At 41.4% G+C, this 19739-nt stretch overlaps 1 protein-coding gene across 1 annotated transcript in view; it reads left to right on the top strand.

Moving 5' to 3' along the window:
* The window catches only part of KCNB2 (potassium voltage-gated channel subfamily B member 2), a 381621-nt gene extending 362420 nt beyond the window's left edge, over positions 1–19201 (top strand). The window contains exon 4 of the mRNA XM_045560419.1: positions 16795–19201. Coding sequence (XP_045416375.1) covers positions 16795–18951 — 2157 coding nt within the window. The 3' untranslated portion in view covers positions 18952–19201. The remainder of the gene's footprint in view (positions 1–16794) is intronic.
* Positions 19202–19739: the final 538 nt, after the last annotated feature.

Below are 19739 nucleotides of genomic sequence, written 5' to 3'. Positions count from 1 at the left end.
ATAATGTCCTAATATAGCAGTGATGACTAGGTATGATTTAATATATGATATTTCCTTATAACAAAGATGTAAGTACTAAATAGCTTTGCTAGTGATTAATTAAAATTTATCACCCCAACTTATATCCTAGGAAATACCATGAAGTAAACTACTTGAATTTATTCAAAACGCAAATAGCAACAGAAGTACAAAAAATAGTAAATGAAAGGTCAGGAATCTAAATGTCAGAACTACGAAAGGACCAGTATGACTATAACACAGAAACTATGTACAGGTACATAAGTTATAGAAGTCCTCAGCTAAAGTTATGTGCAAAGAGTAAGAGTTCTGACTTGAGCATTATAAAAGCTACTCATGTAACAAAAACATTTGTAGTTCCTTACTATTTTGAAATTAAAAAATAGAAAGAAAGAGTAAGGTTCTGTCCTTTTTAAGTAGGTATGGAAGGTAGCCTATCTTCTCTCCCATTGAGTGAAATTATCCAAAGCTCAGCTTGGGAAACATCAGGATCGTGTTATCTTTACATGAATCATTATGTATACTAACAATTACAATTTAATAACTATTATTATTGTCATTATTTGGGATAGGAATATTACCCAGTAAATACACATAAACATTAACAGATATTTTACAAAACACTACTTATCCTTCCTGATATTTTCTCTTCTATTCTTATTTGTTCTATTCCATTTTTTTTTTAATGCTGACTATGACTTTCAAATTGATTTATGACCACCCATGGGTTGCTACTCACAGTTTGAAAAGATGCTGTTCTGATGAGCCATACGTAAGTATCTGCCACCGTGTTTTAGCAGGACCTGCTTTTACTAGGGGCTGAATAGCAGAGAGACAGGGATACAGTACATGGTTAAACTTAACTGGTGCTTTTTATGCAAAAATTGGCTTATCTAGACAACAGCTTGAGAAGTCCTCAGCACTTTTAACTTATAAACCACCACTAGAGGAAGTGTTTTAAAATCGGGTTTTTAAATATCCTAACATCACAGAAGTTTCTTGTTGCTAACTTAACTGTTTTACTCTGTTATTTTGTAGCATTTCCTTATTTGTCTTTCTCCTGCATCCCACTGGTATAAGTGATTTTTACAGCTTCTGGGCCCACATGTTCTAAGTTGTCCTGGGCTGCTATTTGGAATGCAGGTGTTAATTACCTCTTTTACAAATTGTAGCTGTTTACTCCCAACAGTAAATACAACTTAGTTTCTCCTAATTAAACTGGCTTTCCTGCTGACTAGCGTTCCAAACCTCTACGACTTTCCTCTCCTTTTCAAATGACATTAGATTTACTTTTAAAGAGAATATAGGAAATGGCTCTTTGAGTGTTCTTAGTTCTATCTTTCATTGAAGACTGGACCCTGTCATTGAATAATACGACCTCACTGTATTCATTTCCTCAGGCTGAGAAATGTATTCTCTTCTAGTTCTGGAGGCTAGAAGTCTGAAATCAAGGTGTCAGCAGAGCCATGCTCCTTCCTAAGGTGCTAGAGAAGAATCCTTCCACACCTCTTCATAACTTCTGGTAGCTGCTGTTGATCCTTGCACTCCTTGGCTGATAGCGGCACCACCCCAGTCTCTGACTCTGCTGTCACATGGCCAAATTCCCTCCGTGTGCCTCTCTGTGTCTCTCATAGCCATCTTGTAAAGACATTGGATTTAGGGCCCATCCCAATCGAATGTGGTCTCATCTTAACTAATTACATCTGCAAAGATTATATTTCCAAATAAGGTCACATTATGAGGTTCTGGGTGTACAAGCATTTGGTGGGGACACCATTTGTCTTAGTCCATTCCTGCTGCTATCATGATATAGTTTAGACTGGGCAATTTTTAAACAAATTTATTTCTCACAGTTCTGAAGGCTGGAAAGTCCAAGATTAAGGCGCCAGCAGATTTGGTGCCTGGTAAGGGCTTGCTCTCTGCTTCAAAGATGGCACATTGTTGATGTGTCGTCACATGGCAGAAAAGGTAAGCAGGCTCCCTTTGACCTTATCTATGAGGGCACTAATCCCATTCCAAAGGGTGGAGCCTCCCGTGTCCTAAGACTTCCCCAAAGACCCCCTTTCTTAATATTATTGTATTGTGGGTTAAGTTCCAACATGGAAACTTTGGAGGGACACAAACATTCACACCATAGCACTGTTCAACCCAGGATGCTGACTTTCCAAAGGGACCAGACATTTATTTCTACCAAACTTATTGAAATCCGTCAGTATCATGCACAGAAACGGGCCAAATGGCAATTACGTAGGAAAAGATGCACTAACATCCAACAGGAAATAGAATAAAGTTCTTCTACTCTAATATTATACACTAGTTAATAATTCTGCCCAAAACACTATAGTCCATATGGGGGAGGAAGTAGTTAATTAGCATTAAAAAATTGGCATTTATACAGAAATGTGTAACTTCCAAAACACTTTCATGTGCATTATATAATTTCATCACTACAACCTAGTAATGCAAATGAAATTGTCACCACTAGCCCCAATCTATAGATGAAGAAATAGGCTCCTGTCTTGACTCAGGCCGTGCAGTTAATTCAGTGATGCAGAAGCAGGACGAGGGTCAGGCCGTCTGACTCAAAATCCAGCATCTTTCCACTGCCAAGTTGAACTGTGTTATGTGAAAGTGATTAAAGGAAGGGCTGTCACCCCAGGCTAGGAGACGAGGTCAGGATGGAGTTCAAGACCACTTCAGCATCATTTGCCAGGCTTTTTTCTAGGTAACTACACCCAGCCACCCCAGAACCTCTCAACAATGGTGAAGAGCCCCACAGGGCCTGAGAATCCCCTCCTACCCCCAGAACTGAGATTTGCTGGTTAAATTTGTATGGGAGACCAGATATGGTGGCTCATGCCTGTAATCCTAGCACTCTGCGAGGCTGAGTCGAGAGGATTGCTTGAGGTTAGGAGTTCAAGACCAGCCTGAGCAAGAGCAAGACCCGTCTCTACTAAAAATAGAAAAAATTAGCCGCATTTGGTGGTGTGCACCTGTAGTCCCAGCTACTCAGGAGGCTGAGGCAGGAGGATCTCTTGAGCCCAGGAGTTTGAGGTTGCGGCGAGCTATGATGACTGTACTCTAGCCAGGATGACCGAATGACACCCTGTCTCAAAAAAATGTATATATGGGAGAGGCTCCCATTCTGATTTTTTTTTAAGTAGCATGAGTTTGTGTCTGAGGTCAGTGCCTCTCAAACTTAAATGCACATATGAATCACTGGGGAATCTTGTTAAAATGCAGATTCTGATTCAATGGGCCTGGGGTAAGGGCTGAGCTTCTACATCCCTAATCTGCCCCCAGGTGAGGCTGCCGGGTCCAAGGACCACATTTTCAATGGCAAAGCCTTAAGTAGCCCTCACAACAGAACCCAGGAGCAACTCTATGCAGATAACAGAATGTGTCTACATGATTGCAGAAAATGTCCACATGAGACAGCTATAAAAAGCAGGATGCCTCTGCCCAGTAAAACACCTCCTCAGTTCCTAACATGTGCAAAAGTGTTTGAGCCCATTCAAATTTTGAGTCTCCAATTTGTTGCTGCCAAAACAAGCCAGGTCAGACTCAATGAAAGGCCCTTGTTTGTGACGCTCAGCGTCATGCCATGAAGAACACCTGTCATTCTTGCAACAGAAGCATCAGTGAGACACTGCTACGCATGGGACCCCGGGAATGCACAGCAGCTTCCCCTAATAGCAGACGCAAAGTGAATCACACAGGTTTCCTGCAGTCACGGCTGGAATTGGCTCCTGACTTTTCTCTTGGCAGAGCTGCTACATTTCAGCATGACCCTCCCTGTCTTCTGTTTGCTGGCATTTTATAATGTGGTCTTAATGACATTGACCCCAAAAGTACTTTTCAGAAGAGGTTTACTGCAGAGATTCATTAAAAGGAAAAGTGATTGCATTACAGCTTTAGATTTTTTTTCTTTTTTTGAAGCTGCTGGGACACGGTCTTTAGATAGGGGGATAATGATGAAAATAAATCCTTGCAATTCTCTGTCAATACCAATAGATGAGCTGATGAGGCTGACTAGGTGTCCAAGGAATAAAGGCAATTTTTAATGGCACTTTAATTCGGGAACTTTAGAAGACTTCCTGCAGAAATTGGAAGTTGGAGTGGTGAGAAATAATTCAACAAACGAGCGTGCTTTCAGGGAACAGCTGGTATAAATGGATCCTAAAACTAGTCTTTGACCTGTGTGATTTCAGAATCGACACTTAAGATAAAATTTTATAAAAGAAAATACTTCCAGTAAATAATATAGTATGTACCTCATAATTTTCCCATATACCAATGGGCTATTGTTTAAGAGAGAAATTTTTCTATTTCAAAGGCTAAAGTTCTTATTAGAATTTTTTTTAATTTTGAAGTTGTTTTTATTTCAATAGATTTAGGGGGTACAACTGTTTTTTGTTACATGGATGAATTGTACAGTGGTAAAATCTGGCCTTTTAGTGTATGTTTCACCTGAATAGTGTACATTGTACCCAATAGGTAGTTTTTCATCCCTCACCCTTTCCCCACTATCCCCTTTCTAAGTCACCAATGTCCATTGTACCACACTGTGTGACCATGTGTACGTACAGCTTAGCTCCCACTTACAAGTAAGAACCTGCAGTATTTGTATTTCACTTAAGACAATGGTCTCTGGTTCTATCCAAGTTGCTGCAAAAGACATTATTTTCATTCTTTTTTATGGCTGAGTAGTATTCCATTACACACACACACACATTTTCCTTATCCACTCATCAGTCGATGGGCACTTAGATTGATTCTTTATCTTTGCAATTATGAATTGTGCTGCAATTAGACATACTAGTGCAGGTGTCTTTTTAATATCGTGACTTCTTTTTCTTTGGGTAGATACCCCAGTAGTGGGATTGCCAGAACAAATGGTAGGTCTACTTCTAGTTCTTTGACAAATCTCCGTACTGTTTTCCATAGAGGTTGTACTAATTTATATTCCCAGCAACAGTGTGTAAGCATTCTATTCTTACCACATCCACACCAACATTTATTGTTTTTTGACTTTTTATTAATGGCCATTCTGACAAGGATAAGGTAGTATCTCATTGTGATTTAATTAGCATTTCCCTGATGGTTAGAGATATTGAGCATTCTTTCATATGTTTGTTGGCCATTTGTTTATCTTCTTTTGAAAAATATCTGTTCATACCTTTTGCCCACTTTTTAATGGGGTTATTTTTTTTCTTGCTGATTTGTTTGAGTTTTTTATAGATTCTGGGTGTTAATCCTTCATCAGATGTATAATTTGCAAATATTTTCTCCCATTCTGTAGGTTGTCTATTTCCTCTATTGATTACTTCTATTGCTGTGCAATAGCTTTTTGGTTTAATAAAGTCCCATTTATTTATTTTTGTTTTTGTTGTATTTGCCTTTGAGGTCTTAGTCATAAATTTGTTGCCTAGGCCTATGTCAAGAATAGTTTTTCCTAGATTTTCTTCTATAATTTTATGGCTTTAGATCTTACATTTAAGTCTGTAATCCATCCTGAGTTAATTTTTGTATATGGTTAGAGATAGTGATCTGGTTTCATTCTTCTGTATGTGGCTATCCAGTTTTCCCAGCACCATTTATTGAATAGGATGTCCTTTTCCCAGTGTATGTATTTGTCTGTTTTGTCAAAGACTGGTTGGTTGTAGGTAGATGGTATTATTTCTGGGTTCTCTATTCTGTGTCTCTGGTCTATGTCTCTGTTTTTATACCAGTACCATGCTCTTTTGGTTACTGTAACCTTGTAGTATAATTTGAAGTTGGGTCATGTGATGCCTCCAGATTTGTTCCTGTTGCTTAGGATTGCTTTGGCTGTTTGAGCTCTTTTTTTATTCCATATGAAATTTTTTTTTTTTTTTTTTTTTTGAGACAGAGTCTCACTTTGTTGCCCGGGCTAGAGTGAGTGCCGTGGCATCAGCCTAGCTCACAGCAACCTCAGACTCCTGGGCTTAAGCGATCCTACTGCCTCAGCCTCCCAAATAGCTGGGACTACAGGCATGAGCCACCATGCCCGGCTAATTTTTTTGTATATATATTTTTAGTTGGCCAGACAATTTCTTTCTATTTTTGGTAGAGACGGGGTCTCACTCTTGCTCAGGCTGGTCTCGAACTCCTGACCTTGAGCGATCCACCCCCTCGGCCTCCCAGAGCTAGGATTACAGGCGTGAGCCACCACGCCCGGCCTCCATATGAAATTTAAAATTTATTTTCTAATTCTGCAGAAAATGACATTGGCATTTTGATGGAAATTGCATTGAATCTGTAAATTATTTGTGGCAGTGTGGACATTTTAACTATATTGATTCTTCCAATCCATGATCACAGGATATTTTTCCATTTGTTTGTGTCATCTATGATTTCTTTCATCGGTGTTTTATAGAAACTTTTTTAATGTTAGGAAATATTATTTTAAAAAATAAGTGATTATTTGAGTCAAAGATAATTCTAACTTTTCTGCCTCTATAAGATAATAATGGTGATTTGTCAGAGCTACTCAATCTTCCTGGTAAATTTAGCCATAAACATGGGAGAATACTAGACTCTCCCATCTCCATAGCAAGTAAGGTTGAGATTCCACTTTACAAATATTTATATGACCTCCCCACTCCTTCCCTTTTGCTGCTGCCATTGCGGTAGAAACTCCTCTTCTTGTTTTCAGCTGCACGCCCCCCATAAGTCCCAGGCCTTGCAATCAGCGATCCTTCTAAAATGCAAATCTGAGCATACCATTACCTTGCTTGAGATCCTTTACTCCTTACAGCAGCATTCTCAAGCTTGGAAAACATCAGAAGCACCTGGAGGACTTGTTAAAACACAGATTGCTGGGCCCCTCCCCAGAGCTTCTGACCCAGGAGGTACGGAGTGGGGCCTGAGAATCAGCCTTTCTAACAAGTCACTACATAATGCTGATGTTGCTGGTCTGATGCTGCTGGTCCAGGCACCACACTTTGAGGAGAACATCAAATTCTTCATCACCACATCGAGTATCCTTTACCTAACTTCCCAGAAGTGTCCCACCCCCATTCTTCTCTGTGCTGCCTCCACCTGCATTCAATCCCATTGTACTACTCAGTTCCCTGAAATCAAGGCTGTTGTAATTGGTTGGGCAAGTTGTATACTGCACAAGTGATGGAGGCATCATTCACATCATAACTTCTTGATTGAAACCCTCTGGAGTTGATCAGTGTACAGCCTACACCCTTATATGCAGCAGCCCTGAAATTGCCACAAACCCCTCCATGCCATGCCTCTTCATGAATTCCTGCAGCCACACAAAAAGTACTTTGAATTTTCTGAGTAAACCATGATCTTTTGGGCTTCAAAGCCTTTGCCCATCTTCTCCTCTCAGTCTTTAATGCCCTTTTCCCCCCTTTTCTGCATGGAAACCTCTGTCCATCCTTTACGGCCTCCCTTCTCAAAAAAGAAGATTTATGGTCAGAATCATCCTTAGAGCAAAGGAAACATTTTTCCAACAGGAAAACGAAGGATATTATAGAATCTGGTTAGAGTCATACATATTCTAGTGTAAATATTTAAAACACTGTAAGTGTTCAAAATCTGTTTTTTCTCCCTCAGGTTTTCATGAATTATCTTTTCAAAGAACTAGAACACTGATAAGGAGAAAAGTGAGGGGGGCTTCTTTTCATTTTCTTATTTTGTTCTAGGTTTCCACATATCTAAGACATTGGATTTATATGCACATGGTAGTTTAACAAAGTATGCTTGCAAATATACCTTTATTAAATGGAATATGCAGTATTCCTAAATTTATATTTTTATGAAAATTTTTATTATTAATACTTTTCTGTGGGGCTTTACTTTTGACTACGTGGAACAGCAATTTTATACACACACACACACACACACACACACACACAGTCATGTGTCACATAACATTTTGGTCAATGACAGATCACATTTATGATAGTGGTCCCATAAGATCATAATACCATATTTTTACTGTACCATTTCTATGTTTGTTTATGTTTAGATACAAATACTTACCATTGTGTTACAGTTGCCTACAGTACTCAATATGGTAACGTGCTGTACGGGTTTGTAGCCTAGGGGCAATAGGCCATACCATACAGGATAGTTGTGTAGTAGGCTGTGCCATCTAGGTTTGTGTAAGTACACACTATGACTCTGTGTTTGCACAATGATGAAATTGCCTAACAACGTATTTCTCAGAACGTATCCCCTTTGTTAAGCAACACATGACTATACAGTAGCATAACAGTATGTATGTAGTGTATGTTTGTGTGTCTGTATATATGTGTGTATACGTATTTTTAATGGATAACTTGCAATATTAACTCTTCTCAGTGGCTTAGCACGTTATTGCACAAACCTGAAGCTACTCAGATCTATCATTGGATTAACTGAAGACTCCAAATTACACTTAGCAAAAACATGTGATATAGAATGAATACAGCACTTTTCTTTAAGAAAATCTGTGCTTCTGTGAAGCCCAAAGCCGGTGTATATTCAAAAGCAGGCTTCCCAAAGAATAAGGTAAAAAAAAGAAAAAAAAGCAGGTAATCTGCCCAACAGCATGGAAGAAAAGAAAGGATTAATAAAAAGTATAGCACTTAAAACTAGGAAAAGATTATGCTGTTGAACTTGTAAAGCTGTTCTGTTATCTCAAAACAGGCTATTTGTAATATGAATTTCTATTGTAAAAAGGATTCTGTAGCTGGTGAAAGCTTGTAGGCTGGCTCTTGGCTACATGGAAGCAATAGAAAATGACAAAGGGTCTATGTCTTATTCTCCTAGGATGATTAAAAAATATTTGGTTTCTTCAAGGTCCATTCTCATGTTCTGCAGTTCTGTCAAATTCTCCCTTCTTTTTTATTTTTTATTTGTTTGTTATTCATTTATTCCAAGTGGATTTGCAAAGTGCCTGCTCTGTGTTAGGCACTGTCAGAAATTCTGTAGAAAATCAGTAGTCATTAACTACTATAATTCTAAAATCTTTGAACAACAAAACTGTCTCGTATGAAATTGTCAAATGATTATTCAAGAAGGTTGTAAAGTTTTATGGGTATAACAGAACCTGATTAAAACTCTGGCTGACTTAAGCTAAAATGAAGGAGGGAAAGCGACAACTTAGCGGAAGGTATTATTTGAAGGCAGAAACCCAGACTCCCACGATGCAAGTTTGTTAGTGCTCCTACCAGAGGGGTGTGACTCCATCCCTGCAACTCCTAATCCCCAAGCCTCTCAGTTCTACTTCCTAGATTCCCAGGTGCAAAAAAATCCGACTGGGCCATCCTGGAGCAGGATTGTCCCCTGCATGAACATGCCAAGGAGATAGGGTTGCCAGATCAAATACAGGACACCTAGTTAAATATGAATTTCAAATAAACAGCAAACACTTTTTAGTATAAGTCTATCCCATACAAAAACTGGATTCAAATATAACTGGGCATCCTGTATTTTTATTTCCTAAATCTGGAAAGCCTGAAAGGAGGCAGCTTTCTGAGTATGGGCAAGGCTGCAAAGGAGACCTTGGGGGTCCAGGTAAATGTGTAAGTGTGCACTGACCTCACCTTCCCTGAATTCACTTCCGCTCAGCTAAATGGAAGAGGAGGCGCCTTAGGAGGTTGGCAGTTGTTAAGAAAAGCCCAACTTAGGGAACTCGTGATTCATTTTCACCACGTAGCTGAGCACCTGCTGTCTTACAGCCCTCCTAATTATGTCATGCACGTGAATATGCTCTCTTTGTAGGATATTGAAAGAACCATTGTCTAGGCTTTGGGGTCCCAGAGGCAGGATGAAGAATTGGATTCTTCTTATGGCTCAACAGGGATGGATACATGATTTGGGAAATTCTCAAATAAGCATAATAATCAACATTTTTTAGCACTTTACAGTTTACAAAGTGCTATCATACACTGTTTTATTTTTCCTCAAAACAATGCTGTATAGGTAAGAAAAACACGCATTTATTTTCCATATTTTCTATATGGGAATACTGAGTCCCAGAAAAGCTAAGTGTGGTGTCCAGAGGCACAGACCTAACAAAGTAGGTCAGAACCAGGATTCAAACTCAGCCCTTTTAACTCAGTCCCATATCACTACCACCCCTCCCCACTGCCAATCACTTGTTAGGTCTCCTCACTCTTTGTTCCTTTGTCTATGAAGTGAGAAAGGGCATATTTCTAATATTTCTTCCAGCCTGGGTGTTCTATGATTTTTACAGTCTACAAATGCTAAGCTATAAAGCTAAATGAAACCTGTTCAAGGGAGGCCCTCCCACTCATTCTCCTCTTGCGTCTTTCCCCCAACTCTGTCATCCACGCGCTAAAGAGAAGGGTCTAAACATTTATGCTGTACTTTTCTGGGTGGGAGGCAAAGCAGTGTGCAGAAGAGGAACGCCACAGCCCCTGCCCTGGAGGAGCTGGGAGAGGCCATGAGGTTTGTGTTCTGCCTGGAATGGCCAGCCTCCCTTTTCATTCTTGGGCTCCTAAAGAATTTCATGAGAACACATTACCCAGGAAGGGATTGCCTAATCATTGGAGTGGGTGTAACACTATCATTACCTCCACCTCTCTGTTGCTTCTTTCTTTGCAGAGTTACTATGAATAATAAAGTTCCCTTCCCCAGCCCTCAACCTAATCACTCGCTTCCTACAATCTAATCTTTTAAAATACAGAAATATATCATGGGTAGGGAAACAAAGCTTATTTCAGGAGATACCAAGAAAGTATCAAAACAGTAACTTTAGTCATAAGATAACCAACAACTCTCCTCTCAAAGAATTAGTTTTGTAGGTGAGAATAAAAGACAGAAAGAATTGATCTGACAGCGTGTGGAACTAGGCTGCCTCTCACATCCCACCCTGCCCCAAATGAAAGGCGTTGTGCAGGCCGACAGCCGACAGCAACTTGTGCATGGATGATCCCTCACTTAATAGCCCCATGAATTGGGAGAGAATTGAATTCCTGGGCTCCTGTTACCCCCAGGGCCAAAATAATTTTTTTTTTTTTTTTGTTTGAGACAGAGTCTCGCTTTGTCGCCCGGGCTAGAGTGCCGTGGCATCAGCCTAGCTCACAGCAACCTCAAACTCCTGGGCTTAAGCGATCCTCCTGCCTCAGCCTCCCAAGTAGCTGGGACTACAGGCAAGTGCCACCATGCCCGGCTAATTTTTTCTATATAGATTTTTAGCTGTCCAAATCATTTCTTTCTATTTTTGGTAGAGACGGGGTCTCACTCTTGCTCAGGCTGGTCTCGAACTCCTGACCTCGAGCGATCCACCTGCCTCGGCCTCCCAGAGTGCTAGGATTACAGGCGTGAGCCACCGCACCCAGCCCAAAATAATTTTTAAAACAACTAAATCTTTCAGTGACGCTCATTCTTTGCATGTGGCCAAGCGGTGTTAGCACATACAGGATTTGTGATACTTACATGTAATCTCTTCTGTTCTGGGGGGCCCAGGGGAACATTCGGGAGAAGAAAGGGCTAGTAGCCAACTAAGGGCCTTCAGCGTCAGAGGAGAGCACCATGTGTGGTTCAAAGATATGAGAAGCTGGAACTGAAAGCAATCAGAGAAGTTTCTTCCTCTGATGGAAATCAAAGGAGCTACTTACTGGTTTGCTCTATCCGCTAATATTCTGGGAAATAGCTAGAAATAAAAGATAGGTGGATGAAAATTATGATATTCTTACCAACTTCTTACCTCTTCCCCCAATAAGTGGTCTGGTCTTTGGCTTAGCAGCTCAGAAATGCCAACATGTTGTGTCCTATTCTGAAAATAGAAAATTATTCATATTTCTATGAATGCTTGTCACAGGACTTTGCCTTCCTGTCAACTTAAACAAGTTAGTCCTATCCTGAAAATTCTTACCACCATGTTTCTCCATGTTGTTTTCATTGCTGATCAGGTTTGAAAAAATATATGTATTAATACTGTATCTCACGCGGAAGATAAAGCAGGCACGCTCTGTAGTTAAGTGCTTATAGTTCACTTGCTGCAACCTCTCAGCATATATTTATGAAAGGAAGAAAGGAGAGCATGGGGAGAGAGAAAGTGGAAGGCACAGACGTTTCCATGCGTTTTCATGGAGTGTTGAATGCTGGTGAATAAACAGCAGATCATCACATGTGAGGCCCCATATTGGCAAACTAGATAGTTCAGTCCTAAGGAAAGTAAGACACAGTTGTCTGGGTTTGTCATGCAAACCACTGCATAGGTGAAAGAATGTGTTTCAAAACGTTAAAAATATGAACATTAAGTAGGTCTGGAATTGTATTAAAATAGGAGATAAAAAGTTTAATTGGATTTTATTCTTTCCCCCCAACATTGGCCAAAGGATTTTTTTCAAACACATCGCCAGCATTTCTTACACTTATCACATTCTACTTTTGGGGGGATTTTGGGGGACAAGGTCTCGCTCTGTCACCCAGGCTGGAGTGCAGCATTGCAATCATAGTTCACTGCAGCCTTGAACTCATGGGTTCGAGTAATCCTCCCACCCTCCCAAGTAGCTGGGACTACAGGCACATACCACCATGCCCAGGCAATTTTTTTATTTTTTGTAGACGCTGGGTCTCATTATGTTGCCCAGACAAGTCTTGAACTCCTGGCCTCAAGCAATCCTCCCGCCTCAGCCTCCCAAAGTGCTGGAATTACAAGCATGAGCCACCGTGCCCGGCCCACACTCTACATTTTACAGGATGCTTTCATGTGCACTATCCAGGTGAATCCTTAACAACCCTCTGAGTCAAGTGAGGCATCTCATTTTGCAGATGAGGGAACAGAAGATCAGAGAGGGAACTGGCTTGTCCACGCAGCCAGTAGAGGTAGAGCCATGTGTTTTAATTCCTCGTCCTGTGTTTATTTCCACCACAAAACATCCATTATCTTCAAAGGATTAAAATGAACAAGCTGGTCAATTGAGGCACATCGCCGGCTGCCTTACTTCCTCCCACAAACTGAAATCAATGCAACCCACTTTTGGTACCTACTAATGCAAGTGCTGGGAGCCCTATTCTGAACTCCATGTGATCCTGTGAATGTTTATATTTAAATGAAGAATTAAAGTAATCATCCAGGTGATTCAAGAGGGTAAAAAAAGTTCTATCCAGAAAGAATGCCTAGTCCCAGTAACTAAATGCTTGGAACATACATAAAGCAATATTTTTCAAAGCCCTCCCTTTTGAATTTTTTATTTATTAAGCAACAACATCTTATTTTGGCCATTCAACCAAAGTGACAGGATCAACTGTGACTTCTCTTTGGTTTGGTTTACAGACATGACTGGAAATTAGCAAAATGTTTTAGTTTAGACAGAGAATCACCAGTGTTAGAGGTGAGAGGAATCTTGGGGATGACCTAATCCAAATCTCCAAGCGGGTTTGACCAACATCACACAGATAATTGCTTGGAATCTCCACTTCCCTTACCACGTACAAACAAACACAAGTCTGTTTGCTAGAGCCCAGAGAAACAATTCACTCCTGCCAGCTGAGGAGGCAGTTGTTGGAGGTGACAGGGATTAAAACCCTAAACAGTGGTGTTCTGACTTTGTGTGTGGTTATGATAGATGAAGCAATACCGAAATCCCATAAGAGTTTGCTGTTTTAAAGTAAATATTCATGGTTAGAAGTGCATCCTGAAGCTTAGAGCAAATTTCACATTTATTATATTTATTGTGTTAAAAAAAAAACAACTCTACAATAAGGCAATAAACGTGCATTTGGCTTATTGCACCACGCATCACCTTGATGTACACTTAATAATTTGTCTAAAGAGATGTCTTTCTGGGAGAACTCCAAGCTTCACAAGATATTTAAAATAAGTCATTCTTCTAAATTGAGAGCAAATGGATTTAAACAGATTGAATTTGAACATGAGACAGAAAATAATGCACTTCAATGCCTTATGATCTCTTTAGCATGAATGTGGTGTTGCTAAGGGCTTGAGGGATTGGTTTTTCCTTTAGTAATTCTTTGTCTTCAAGAATGTGCTCCAAGTCATGTTGTGTATATGCTAAGTTTCCAGGTGGTAAAGGGAGCCACAGTTGTTAAATTGTGATCAACTAGACAATAAACTGCATTGGTGCTAGCCAGTGTTTCATCATTTCCCAAATGACCTACAATCTAGCTCTGATTGTGGAGTCCAGGAAACTGATGGTCCACCTTGGACCTTCCACTTTATTATTTGTCCAAAAGATTAGAAGATAATAGTATGCATTCATTTGCATTTCTACTTTTCTCCCTTCTCTTTGAAGTGTTAAACATCAGTAAAATGAATTCAAAATGGAGAGATGAATAGAAATGTGGAAAATTTAGGGTATAGATTATCAGCACAAGCATGATGGCAGCAATCCCAATAATTAAAATGTCCAAAGGTATATTAGCAACAGAGTGACTTCCTAAAAAATACACAACATGGCCAAGTGCAGTGGCTCATGATTATAATCACAGCCCTTTGGGAGGCCAAAGCAGGAGGATAGCTTGAGGCCAGGACTTTGAGACCAGCCTTAGCAACATAGCAAGACCATCTCTCTCCAAAAAAAAAAAAAAATAGCTGGATGTGGTGATACATGCCTATAGTCCCAGCCACTCAGGAGGCTGAAGCAGGATGATCACTTGAGCCCAGAAGTTTGAGGCTGCAGTGAGCTGTGATCATACCGCTGCACTCGAGCCTGAGCAATGGAACGAGACCCTGTTTCTAAAAGATAATAATAATGATAAAATAACCAACAAGATTTGGTTCCTTATGGTAAGAGCGTAAGAATGGATGGGATCTGACCAATGTTTCTTCAGGAATATTTTAGTGGCAGGATATTGCAGATGTTACCCTGACATTGGCCTCTGAGGGGAGAGATTCAAGATGAGCATTCCCAACTTGCCTTTAATAAACCATCTGAATCTATTACCCACGGATTTATCTAAACCTTCTTGAGGGAGTTTCTAACTTTAGCCTTCACAGTCTCTTAGAGCAAATGACGGGAACCTTTTTTCTATTATGATTCACTGATTCACATTTTTAAAGAAAATTCTGAGGTACACTCAAGTAAAAAGTACTTAACCTAGTTCTAAAATATATATATATATCAAACACTAGTAATAAAACAGTGTTCTTTAAGTTAAAGATCCACAAATCTTTTCTTTGCTATCTGCAACACACTTTGCTGTCTGAAAGATATTATGCTGTGGTTCCACTTTATAGCAATTAAAAGGAGAGATGGCAGCTGGAAGAAGAGGAAGAGAAAACAATGAAACGTGTAAAGAAGGCGTAAGAGGAGAAAGGAGATAAAAGGAGGGAAGGAGAGAAACCTAGAGGGATAAAGAGAAGAAAATGCAGGGAGAAAGGAGTCAAAAGTCCTGATGTAAACTTATTGCTTTTACAGTCTGATGTATACTGAGCCACGTGGCCTCATGATGTTTAATCATTGTCATTTGAAATGTGTACTAGATGCACAATCTCTAAATGAAACAGTCACTGTCAGGATATTTTTCTCAGAGCTACATAGAATAGCCAAGACCAATGACACCTTCCAAGGTTTTGGTAAAGGTCAGATGAAACCAAGCCAGACCTAACCTAGATAAGAGAGGTTCCCTATTCCACCAAGAATTGTGTGTTCCAAATACATGATCTTAACTAAGCAAAGACATGCTTCCTCACACTACCCTTAAATCTTAATCATCCTGCTTTGCCCCATATGTCTAGAACACTGGATATTGGTGAAGAAATCCCTGCTTGGCCTATCTATATCTTGCATGGTTTTAGAGATATCTCACATACCTATTCTTAGCCTTCGTCCTTCCAGACTGAAGTCTCGAGTCATTTCTTTTATTTAGCAATGTCCATATACCATGTGATCTTTATAGCAACTGTGAAGGCGCTTTGATTTTGCCTTTATTCAGCAGATTTGTAAACTGAGACACAGAGAGGTTAAGTAACTTGCCCAAGGTCACACAGTATGTGATGAAGCCTGGGTCAGAGCTCAGACTGTCTGAGTCTAAAACCCAGTCACTGGATCCTCTTCTTAACTTCTTTCTGAGCTCTTCCTCTTTCCTTCCACATCTGACATCATGCTGCTGTTTCCTCTGCCTAGAAGGTCTGCCCTGCATTGACTGCACCATGGATGTTCACCAAGCTCTTCCTTATGACCCCTTCCTGGACTGAATGAAGTTAGCTCATAATCTTCCTTTTCCAGAAGTCCCCACATCCCAGGACAAAGGCTGTCCTGACTTGGTTCTGATGTCAGCCAGTGCCTACCACATACATAGTATCTGTTCTTAGGAGAAGCGTGGCTGTGCTGAGTGCCACATCCTCTCTCCACATATAGGTCTGTGTTTGTGTTTTCAATTGTAGAATGAAACTTCTAGAGATCATAAAGTTTCTAGATCATTCTGCATAGCTTTTGCAGCATGTATAACAATTCACTTAAGAAATCACAAGCCAAGAGGTTAAGAGAGAAAAATTACAGATAACTAAGAGAGGAGAGAGGATTACTCCCCCCACAAAACTATTCCAGTCATATGGGGCCTCCATCCAAATGGTGGATATGCACCTAAGAAATGCACCTAAGAACAATGGGCAAGGAGAGGGAATGGATTTTTTTCAAATTGCTTAGGTCCTGGAATTTAAGTGTACATTAGTCTTCTAAGTAAGTATATTTATATTAGTTAGGGAATTTTAGGTTGTAAAATTCCCTATCATTTAAAGAATCACTGGTGCATATGTCTTCTAGCTGTTAAGCAGCTAAGAGGACTTGCTGACTTGGACTTTCTTCTCTTTTCCAGATCTTGGCCATCGTGTCAATTCTGTTCATCGTACTCTCTACCATTGCTTTGTCTCTCAACACACTGCCCGAGCTGCAGGGAAAGGATGAATTTGGACAATTCAACGACAACCCCCAGTTAGCCCACGTGGAGGCTGTGTGTATTGCCTGGTTTACCATGGAGTACCTTTTACGGTTCCTGTCCTCACCGCACAAGTGGAAGTTCTTCAAGGGCCCGCTAAACATCATTGATTTGCTGGCCATCTTGCCATACTATGTCACCATTTTTCTCACGGAGTCCAACAAGAGCGTGCTGCAGTTCCAGAACGTGAGGCGCGTGGTCCAGATCTTCCGAATCATGCGTATCCTCAGGATCCTGAAACTCGCCAGACATTCGACAGGGCTGCAGTCTCTGGGTTTCACGCTCAGACGGAGTTACAATGAACTGGGCTTGTTGATCCTGTTTTTGGCCATGGGGATCATGATATTTTCCAGCCTGGTATTTTTTGCTGAGAAGGATGAGGAAGCTACCAAGTTCACCAGTATCCCGGCATCATTTTGGTGGGCCACCATCACCATGACCACTGTCGGCTACGGTGACATTTACCCTAAAACGCTACTAGGGAAAATTGTGGGAGGCCTGTGCTGTATTGCTGGGGTTCTCGTCATTGCCCTTCCTATCCCAATCATTGTGAACAACTTTTCTGAGTTTTACAAGGAGCAGAAGCGCCAGGAGAAGGCAATTAAAAGGAGAGAGGCTCTTGAGCGGGCCAAAAGGAACGGAAGCATCGTTTCGATGAACTTGAAAGATGCCTTTGCTCGAAGTATGGAACTGATAGACGTGGCTGTCGAGAAGGCCGAAGAGTCAGCCAATACGAAGGACTCAGCCGACAACAATCACCTGTCCCCTAGCCGGTGGAAGTGGGCCAGGAAGGCCCTGTCGGAAACAAGCTCCAACAAGTCTTACGAGAATAAGTACCAGGAGGTTAGCCAGAAAGACTCCCACGAGCAGCTGAACAACACGTCTTCCTCCAGCCCACAGCATCTGAGCGCCCAGAAACTGGAGATGCTGTACAACGAAATCACCAAGACACAGCCTCACTCTCACCCGACCCCAGACTGCCAAGAAAAGCCCGAGAGGCCATCCGCGTATGCGGAGGAGATAGAAATGGAGGAGGTGGCCTGCCCGCAGCAGCAGCTGGCCGTGGCGCAGACCGAGGTCATCGTGGACATGAAGAGCACCTCCAGCATCGACAGCTTCACCAGCTGCGCCACCGACTTCACCGAGACCGAGAGATCCCCGCTGCCACCGCCCTCCGCGTCTCACCTGCAGATGAAGTTCCCGCCCGACCTCCCAGGGACGGAAGAGCACCAAAGAGCCAGGGGCCCCCCATTTCCGACCCTGTCCAGGGAGAAAGGGCCCGCCGCCAGGGAGGGCGCGCTGGACTATGCCCCGGTCGACGTAACTGTGAACCTGGATGCCAGCAGCGCCCAGGGCGGGCTCCACGGTCCTCTGCAGTCTGACGGTGCCGCCGACAGCCCTAAGAGCTCTCTAAAAGGCAGCAACCCGCTCAAGTCCAGGTCCCTCAAAGTGAACTTTAAGGAGAACAGAGGCAGTGCACCACAGACCCCGCCCAGCACGGCCAGGCCGCTGCCCGTAACGACCGCTGACCTTGCGCTCAGCACCCCACAGCACATCAGCACCATCCTCCTGGAAGAAAACCCCCCTCGGGGAGACAGACCCTTGCTGGGTGCTGAGGTTGCGGCACACTGTCAGGGACCTTCCAGAGGGCTGTCCCCCAGGTTTCCCAAGCAGAAACTGTTTCCTTTCTCTTCAAGAGAGAGGAGGAGCTTCACTGAAATAGATACTGGTGAAGATGAAGACTTCTTAGAGCTCCGGGGGGCAAGGCAGGACGAGCAGGCGGACACCAGCCCGAATTGCTTTGCAGATAAGCCCAGTGACGGAAGAGACCCTTTAAGAGAAGAGGGCTGTGTGGGCTCTTCCTCCCCCCAGAACACAGGTCACAACTGTAGGCAGGACATTTACCATGCTGTGGGTGAGGGCAAAAAAGACAGTAGTCAAGAAGGGTGCAAGATGGAAAACCACTTGTTTGCCCCAGAAATTCATTCCAACCCAGGAGACACAGGTTACTGTCCCACACGTGAAACCAGCATGTGACTAGCTACAAAAGCAATAAAAAAAAACAAACAACAAACTTGTTTCTTAAAAATGTGGTTAATAATGCCTGAGAACTAAAAATGGGAAGCCCCTTGTCCCAAAAAAAAGTGCATAAAATGTTATTTTTGCATGGCATGAACAGTTTAGTTTCAGTACTGTTTAAATAAAGAGTCAAGACTGCATTTTGTAAACAAACAAACAAAAATGACTGAAGAACAGTGAACAAATAAAGAGAGCTCTATTAGGAACCAGTATTCTGCAATGTCTGACATTTTTGATCCTTTCATTTCAAATTGCAGGCAGATTTTCAAGTTTTAACTTTTATGTTACAACGAATTTTAGAATTTGCACATGAAAGGATGAAATGTCATTGCATGCATTCATAATTATGAGGAATAAGGTACTTTGAGCTTGCAAAATGCATAACTTTGTAAATAATGGGGCCTGGATGCAAGTGTCACGAACACACGGAAACAAGTTTCTGAGACACAGGTATTTCCTTCACAGCTACTGCCTGGAGGAGGTGTACAGACTTCTTGTTGCAAAATTGCAACCTCTTCTTAAACCATCTCGCATATCTCGCTTTGAGTTATAAAGCTCTTATAAGTACATTTGTCTAAAGGAATACAGTATTTTTATTTACTTGTGGTATAATTCATAGGGTGTATTTTTCTTTTTTGCTTCTGCTTAGTTGTGGCAATTGTGGTTTCATTTATAAATCATAGAAATAGGCAAGATTTAATGACCAGATATCAAAACATTTGGATTTTAAGCTTGAAATTTTGCCA

The sequence above is a fragment of the Lemur catta genome, chromosome 9 (assembly GCF_020740605.2).
Source record: "Lemur catta isolate mLemCat1 chromosome 9, mLemCat1.pri, whole genome shotgun sequence".
Taxonomy (NCBI): Eukaryota; Metazoa; Chordata; class Mammalia; order Primates; family Lemuridae; genus Lemur; species Lemur catta.
This window is presented reverse-complemented; position numbering and strand designations above follow the sequence as displayed.